General features: G+C 44.4%; 1 protein-coding gene across 1 annotated transcript in view; it reads left to right on the plus strand.

Moving 5' to 3' along the window:
- Positions 1-7,324, plus strand: part of GUF1 (GTP binding elongation factor GUF1) — a 136,295-nt gene extending 128,971 nt beyond the window's left edge. Inside the window, exon 18 of the mRNA XM_082272230.1 lies at positions 7,105-7,324. Coding sequence (XP_082128356.1) covers positions 7,105-7,242 — 138 coding nt within the window. The 3' untranslated portion in view covers positions 7,243-7,324. The remainder of the gene's footprint in view (positions 1-7,104) is intronic.
- The last annotated feature ends 1,600 nt before the right edge of the window (positions 7,325-8,924 follow it).

Genomic DNA, 8,924 nt, shown 5'->3' on the forward strand with positions numbered 1-8,924 from the left:
ACGTTTTACTTTCTGTTTCACAGAGCGTGCTGGCAGTCTCGTGAGCGGTTAGGTAACATTTTCTTGGGGTCCTCTCTAGGTTTTCCTCATGATTTTATTGGATTGGGACTAGATATACCGCTTAGTTAGCGGTGGGATCGCGATTCAGCAACTTTTTAAAGGGACACTGCATTATTTTCATATCAGTGTAAAACGGAGTCCCAGGATACTATTTCACCTACAGACCCCATAGTTGAAGCTGCAAATCCTTCTGGGTCGCAGCCCCTGTCTGCACTTACAGCAGGCTTAGAAAGCTTGGTGTCGAAGGTAGGTTTTGTATGTAAGTGTTGCTCACCGCAAACGTCCTCTGCCTTCACCTCCCTCTGTAGTTTCCTCAGATTCTGAGGCAGATATGGCCCCCACAGAAGCACCCCACCCTGAGGGGTCGGTGTCTTCACATTCTGATGGTGAAGAGGATATGTCCTCAATCAGCCATCGCGCAGGAACAGGCATTGGTAGAAGCACTTCTAGTTTCAGTGCGGGAAACTTTAAAATTGGCAGATGAATCTACAGCATCAGGTTTGCAGGTGTCTTTTGGCTCCCAAAAAGCCCGGAGCTTTTTGACGATATTGTCAATGAAGCATCAAGCACATGCTAGTGGTGTTTAAGCGCTTTAAACACTGTTATCCTTTTGCAGATGTAGTTTCCACTAGGTGGACCCTCCGGTTTCCAGGCTGAATAAGTCTACTGTGGTTCCGTGGAAGTATCCCCGTCCTTTGCGGACCCTTTGGATAGAGGAGTGGAGTCTCTGTCCCGACATCTACACGTGCTAGCAGGTTCCATATTGAAACCAATATTTGTGAAGGTTATGGTGTCGCAGACAAATACTGAATGGGTGAAGCTACTATAAGGTAACTTGGAAGCTAAGCTGCTCCCCCCAGCGGTGCTGGAACTAATAGACCAGATGGCTCAAGCCCTGGTAATCATGTGTGATGTGTCCCTGGATGTGGCTCCCCTAATGGCCAGAGTGTTGGCAGTGAGGATTGCGATTAGACACATGGTGTGATTAAAAAGCTGGTCTGCAGACCAGGCTTTCAAAAAGGCTTTGACAGATCTTCCCTTTAGGGGGGGGGGGTGTTTGGATCCTCTCTGGATGAGTTGTTTGGATCCTCTCTGGATGAGTTGTTTGGATCCTCTCTGCATGAGTTGATCAAAGGCCTTATGGGTGGGAAGAGTACTCTTCTTCCTCAGTCCTCTAAGGGCAAGGCACCACGTCAGACGGGGGCCTTCTTTCACTGCTCATAAGCAGTTTTTTCAAATCTCCGGGTCGCAAGAAAAAGGAAAGCTGTTCAGGTCTTCTGGGAGTTCCAAGAAGCCATGGTCTGGTAAATCATGGACCGTCTAGTCTGGATCTGTAGACAAACCCTTGTCTGCATGAAGGGGGGATGTCTTTGCTTCTTTCCGGAACCTTGGGCTTCCATGATTCAGGACAAATGGGTGATCCAGTCAGGGTACAAGATCGAATTCCAGTCTCGTCCGTCAAGATTCTTCCTGTCCAACCTGCGGCTATCTCCAGACCAGTTAAGGAATCTACGGGAGGTGGTACAAGATTTGCTGTCGCAAGGGGTGATTGTGCCAGTTCCCTCTCAGGAAAGCTTTCAAGGGCTTTATTCAAACCGGTTTACGGTGCCCAGAAAAGAAGGCAAAGTGCATTAAATTCTGGACCTCAGGGCTCTGAACCGCTTTGTGCGGGTACAGAGGTTTCGCATGGAATCCATTCGAACAGTAGTGGCATCACTACACCAGGGAGACTTTTTGGCCCCCATAGATATTAAGGACACATATCTACACATTCCTATCTACGCTGGACACCAGCGGTTTCTTCGCTTTGCCATAGCAGAAGAGCATTATCAATTTGTGGCGTTACCCTTTGGTCTTGCTTCCGCCCCAGGGTGTTTACCAAAGTACTGGCCCCGGTGTTGGCTTTGCTGCGCCAACAGGGGATTGCGGTACTGGGGTATCTGGACGATTTCTTATTGAGACTCTGATTACTGTCAGCTCTCTGCAGGAGTTCAGGTGGAACATCAATTTCAAGAAATCCGCCCTGATACCTTCCTTGAGACTGGATTATGTGGGCCTGACTCTGGATTCAGCTTTGGTGAGGATCTTTCTTCCCCCAGACACGTTGCAGGAGGCGATCTGGTTGTTGTTGGCAAACAATCTGTTCTCTCTGCGAACTTGCATGCGGCCTTGGGTCTGATGGTATCAACCTTCGAGGCAGTTCCATTTGCTCAGTTCCATACAAGACCTTGGGAAACCTTGTTCCATTTGACGAGAATCTCTCTTTGCAAAGTCCTTGGACACTTTGATTCGGTTGAGCCACAACACAAGATCTGCTCTGTTATGGTGGCTTCAGTAACCAGCACTATGCCAGGGCAAGTCCCTTCTCCTGTTGTTTTGGAATGTGGTAACCATGGACGCCAGCCCGTGTCGGAGAAGCTCTGTGCCCAGGGAACCTGGACAGTAGAAGAGTTTAAACTGCCGATAAATGTTTTGGAGCTCAGAGCAATAAAGCTTTGTTTGAGCCCCTAGACGACTCGTCTGCAAGGTTGTCCAGTTTGGATTCAATCTGACAATGCCACGGCTGTGGCTTACATCAATCACCAGGGGGGCACCAAGAGTGTCTTGGCGGCCAGGGAGGTGGCCGAGATTTTGGCCTGGGCGCAACAATTTGTTCCAGCCCTCTCTGCTGTGCACATTCCAGGTTTGGAAAACTGGCAAGCGGTGGCAAGTCGTCAGGTGTTGGATCAAGGAGAGTGGTCCCTACACCCGGAGGAGTTTCATCTGCTGTGTGTCTGGTGGGGGACACCTAAGGGCGATCTGTTTGCTTCTCAACAAGGTGCAGAGGTTCAAAGCCAGGTCTCGAGATCCTCTGGCCGACGCCACAGACGAACTGGTGGCTCCTTGGGGTTCGGTATCGGATGATTTATGCTTTTTCTCCGCTGAAACTCCTGCCGAGTCTTCTACGCAGGGTAGAGGTGGAAGGGATTCTGTTCATTCTGGTGGCTCCAGACTGGCCTTGTAGGTCTTGGTACGCAGACCTGGTAAGGTTGGTCACCGATGCTCCTTAGAGACTTCCTCTCGGGGAAGATCTGCTGTCTCAAGGTCCGATCTTCCATCCTGCTTTACAGTCACTGGCTTTAACGGCATGGCTGTTGAAAGCATGGTGTTGAGGGATAGAGATCTTTCTGACTCTGTGATTCCTACGCTATTGAAGGTTAGTCGACATCCAGGAAGATATATCATCGTACATTTCACGGTGTGAATCGCTGAAGCGTACCCTTGCTTGCTTTCAGCCGCTAGGGTTTTGACCTTTCTGCAGACGGGTTGAACAGCGGTTGACTTTGGGAACTATCAAAGGCCAGGTGTCGGCTTTGGCTATATATTTTCAATGTCTCTTAGCTACGCATGTTCTATCTAAAAAAATTTTGCCAGGACCAAAGATCCCAGCAAGGAACTAGGTCCTTACTCCTGACTAGGCAGAAAAAAAAAAAAAACTTAGTGACTATAGAAGAGGGGGGAGTATACCCCTCGGACTGCCCAGTGGTGTAGCCAGAATTTTTTTTCTGCCTAGTGTCCTACTTATGTAGGGGGCAGTATAACCCAGCGGTTATGAATACCAGGAGCTGGGTCCATCAATGAACAAAAGAGAAATGTGATTTTTGACTTACTGTAAAATCAATTTCTCTGATGTTCATTGGTGAACACAGCACCCACCCCTCTGTGGAGTTGTAATTCTTCTGACACTGCTTGTAACAAAACTGAGTACCTATAGCAGAGAGAGGGGGCATACCCCCTGGGACTGCCCATAAATGTAGCCAGACTTTTTTCTGCCTAGTGTCCCTACTTCTGTAGGGGGCAGTATAACCCAATGGTTAAGAAGATCAGGAGCTGCATCAGAGAAATTGATTTTTTTTTATTGGCAAGTCAAAAATCCCATTGTTTCCTGGTTGCATTTTTTCTGTCATTACAAAATACCATTTCTGTGCTCCTCAGGGGATCAAACTCAGACCCATGCTAGATGCAGATTTCAACTTCAGCTGGTTCTGATTTCTGCACTGTGCTCCTTCTAGCCTGTAAGTCAAAGAGAATGCCTTCTCTCTAAGGTGATGCGATTTTGTTTCCTGCGACAAAAAAAAAAATTGCTGGATTCCCCCATCGAGAGTTACATGTTGATGGATGATCCCCTCCCACAGCGCTACTGTATTCTGTCAACTGGGAACCTTCCCTGACAGCAGAACATAATTACTGGTAGCAGGTATAGCCGCCAGCAGTAATCGAGTGCAAAAAATCGGACAAGCTGGTGGAAGTAAAGTCGATCGATGGATCAACCTCAGTACAACTAGTTTGCCCATAGATGGATCAAATCTCCGTCGGTCCCTGCTGAACCGGTCAAAATTGGATCCATCTATGGCTGGCTTTAGAGTCATTGATATACAAAGAACAAATACACTACTTGTACATTAGGAAAAAAAAGATTTCAGATTTTTAAACAAATGCGTTTCTGTTCTTACAATGATCAAAGTGTTTCGAGCATTTCTTACATTGTTTTGGTAGTTTGAATTGACAGTTAAGCACTGTCTCAGAAGTTTGAGACACTTGACACTTTTCTTCAATAAATGTCTCTGAGTCTATTAAATATTAAAGCACTGCAAGTTTCAAAAGTATAGCTCAGTTGCAGGAAAGTTTCTAGATTTCTACGAACCTTTAAAAATTTTCCATTCACACCTTTTTGGCTTTAAAGTATCAAAAAAAAAAAAAAAAAACACGATTGTCTGTGTACCCAGGCAGTGTGCAGCTGGGGAGCGAGCACACAGGTGTGCCACCATAGGAAGTGGCTTCCTATGGTGGTACACCGATAAGAAAAGAGCCATAAGCACCAGCAGGGGACCCAAGAAGGCAAGTGTGAAAAAAAAAAAAAACTGACTTTACAATTGGTTTAACCACCTCAATACTGGGCACTTAAACCCCCTTCCTTCCCAGACCAATTTTCAGCTTTTAGCGCTGTTGCAGTTTGAATGACAATTGCACGGTCATGCAACACTGTACCCAAACCAAATGTATGTCATTTTTTCCCCACAAATAGAGCTTTCTTTTGGTGGTATTTGATCACCGCCAGGTTTTTTCTTTTTTGGTGCACAAATAAAAAAAGACCGAAAAGTTTGAAAAAAAAAAAAAAAAACGTTTTTTTGTTTAGGTTATAAAATTTTGTAAATAGATAAGTTTTTTCCTGCACTGATGACACCGCACAGACAGGCACTGATGAGGAGACACTGATGGGGTGGCACTGATATGCAGCACTGATGGGCACTGATATGCAGTATTGGTGGGCACTGATGGGCGGCACTGATGGGCAATAATGGGCACTGGTGGGCGGCACTGATAGATGGCAATAACGGGCACTGGTGGGCAGCACTGATAGGGGGGCACCACTGGCAGGCTCTCTGAGCCCTGTTTGCCATCCCTGGTGGCCATGGTGGGCATCCCTGGTGGTCATGGGTGGGCATCCCTGGTGGCTCTAGTGGCATCCCCTCCCCCCAGGGCTGCACTGGTAATCAATCATCTGATTACCAGCACAGACCCCCCCTGTGATCAGTGAGTAATTAGAAATACTCACTGATCACCCCGGCTGCAGAATCGATCCTCTGATCTTCTCCTCACTGACAGGATCTGTCAGGAGGAGAAGAGATTGAAGCCGTTACAACGGCTGTATTGACATTACATGACGGCTGTGATTGGTCACAGCCGTCATGTGATCAGGAGGGCCAATCACAGGGCCCTCCTGCCGAGTCTTGTTGCTCTGTGTCCTAGGGACACAGGCACATCGAGGCTGCGCGTGCCCGCGGCGGCACGATCTCTCTCCTTCTGAAGGACGTTCCGGAACGTCCATTCAGAAGGACGAGACTCCCACCCGGCCGTATATGTACTATGGCCCGGGTGGGAGGTGGTTAAAGAAGACTCAACTAAAAAAAGATTGGATGTTTTAGGGAACATCTAGAAATGGTAATTCTGAATAAACTGTATGTTGAACCAATATACCTTTTCTCTGAAATTCCTCCTGAAAAAGGACAGTGTGCAGGTGCCTCTACAGCCCCATATCTGAAGTGTGATATCTAAGGCAGTGTTTCTCAACCTTTTTTCAGTCAAGGCCCCCTTTAAAAATGACAAACTCAAGGCGCCCCACTCTAAAATGTAAAAACTATTCAAATAGTCTTACATAATGCAGCAGCATCCAAGTCCAAGTAGGACACCCAACGCAAATACGCTTTTGTAAACTGGTACTGATTAGTATTCCAATGTTTCCCTTCTCCCTCAGTTTTTCTCTATCGTTCAGCTAATGTGAGGGGCAGGGTAGGGTCAAACAAGGATGCTATGCAGGCGAAAGACATACTCCTTATCAACTGACTATGCCAATGGTCGTTAGGACACCGGCAGCTAGAAGGTTGTAATTGTGCACAATGAAAACCTTTTTTTGGGCAATATTTAGCCATTTTGCCAAGGCACCCCTGAAGAAACCTCAAAGCACCCCAGGGTGCCTGGGCGCACTGTTTGAAAAAGGCTGATCTAAGGCACTGAAGATGGTTGCTTCCACACAGATGATGTGCAGAACAAGGGTTAGATCATTAATGGGAAAAGATCAGTCGCAGGGAGACCACAGGCAATACTTGTGACTGCTCAGCTACTAAGAGTCCAGTCCCTCTTTCATGCATGCAGCAAGTGTATTATGTTTTTTTTTTTTAGAAGTTCTGCATTCACACACCTTCTAAACCATATAGTTCAGAAAACATGCAAGATATAAGTACAAATTAATTTTGCTTAGTTTGTCAGTCACTCTGTTAAGTGCTCCTGTTATGGCTTTTTTTTTTTCTAACACAGTCATTGTGTGACATTCCAAGGTATGCAGAAGCTAATACTGAAAAGCTGGGAGGGTGGAGTTAGTTCACCAGAGCATGCAGGCAGACTGCTAAATGCAGAGAAACTCTACCAGAGGAAACAATCAGGGAGTTTTAGAAATGTTCAAACCACTTAATAGCAGCAACTGAATTGTTTTATATCTCTTGGCAGTATGGGGGTGATATTACAAGAAAGATGAAGCTCCTTAAGAAGCAATCTGAAGGAAAGAAGAAAATGAGAAAAATTGGTAACGTGGAAGTTCCAAAAGATGCATTTATAAGTGTGTTAAAAAGACAGCCAGACAAATGAAAGCAGGAATGGTCTATTTTCTGCAAAGGATATTATGCATCAGGCCATGGTTCCTCCAGTGTTTATCTGCTGTATAACTTATGTTTGAAAAAAAGAATGGCAGAGGTAAATTGGCCTATTATTCTGGCCAATCATACTTTTGTGGTCCTTCCAGTGTGTTACACAATGCATTGGGGTGCTATTCACTATACCGCTGCACATAGAGCCATATGTTGTGGTAACACACAAGTCTAAATGGCCCTAAAATAGTTGTGTTTTATGAGCTGTATTTTCTTGAATATTTTGTACAAATAAAATTGAGGAACTCTCATTTAAGAGGGTCGTTTTCCCAGACTCTAGCCTGGTGTCTGTGTCTTGGTATGTACAGAATGGTTTGTTTAAAGACACCACATAAGAAAAAGAAAACTGTAAAAAAAGTTGTCAAGTTAGGAACTGAAAAAGGGAACATTTAACTGGTGCATAAAAATTAAAGCAAAGGGCAAGAGAAGAATATACTGTAACTGCAATGTTTTACAGAAGGTGATAACCTGTCTATACAAGTATATAGCTAGGTTAAAAAAAAAATATATATATATATATATATATATATATATATATATATATATATATATCTACAGGTGGGTTTGGATATCACATGGCATGTTTAAATAACTAGATTTAGCAGCTTTAAAGTGGTTATAAAGGCAGAGGGATTTTATTTTTTTTTTTTTTACCTTAGTGCATTAAGGTAATGCCTTATAATTCCCTTCTACATACCGGAGCCCATTATTGATCCAGTGATGTGCATGAGAGCAGTGGCTCTCCCAGGTCTCTCTCCTCATTGGCTCACACAGCAGTGAGTGTGGTCAATCACAGCCATTGAGCTAATGGGGGGGGGGATGGGGGGCATGCTCTGTGCATAAATGTAAAGAGGCTTGCTGTTGGCGGAACTCCGGAGAAAAGAGGATCAGGGCTGCTCTGTGAAAAATCATTGCACAGATCAGGCAAGTATTGCATGTTTATTTTTTTAATTGCAACCTTTAGAATTACTTTAAAGTTACTGAGTGCCTGCACTTTATACCTGTAAGCCAGCTTTTTTTTTTTTTCTTTACTTTTGACTTTACTGATCAAAGGAATCCACCAGTATGCTGGCAAGTAGACTATAGACCTTTTCTTTAGGCAATATTAAAACCTTTGTTAAAACAGCCAATCCCTTACCCCATTATTTAATCAATTTTTGGTACTGTTTATATGATTTAAAGTTGATTTCCAGGCAATTTGCTAAATACACAGTTAAAATACATTTGTTTATTGCTTTTCCTGCCAAAAGGATTTTCATCTTGGCCAGCCATTCTTGTGGTACACATCTCTGCTGGTCAGCAAGATCATTCTGCTACCTCTTGGTTTACATGATTGCTTTTTAGGCCCCCAATTCACTGGACAGAGTTGATAATGCCAATTTAATGTGGAGTGGAAACAGAATTACCTAATAAGAAACTACATAAGTCACCTGTCTGGCTGTACAGAAATACAAATTCTTTGGCAGGTAAAACAGCAAACATACATATATTTTTCACCTATTTAAAAGGTTTCACTTTTTACATAACAGATCTTGTGGATGGGGTCTGGCAACAACCTTACACGACACAAACATTTTATTAGGCGACTTTTGTTTATTAAGACAATTGCAGATAATATTTAGA

Source organism: Pelophylax lessonae, assembly GCF_965119305.1.
Source record: "Pelophylax lessonae genome assembly, chromosome: 1".
NCBI classification, from domain to species: domain Eukaryota; kingdom Metazoa; phylum Chordata; class Amphibia; order Anura; family Ranidae; genus Pelophylax; species Pelophylax lessonae.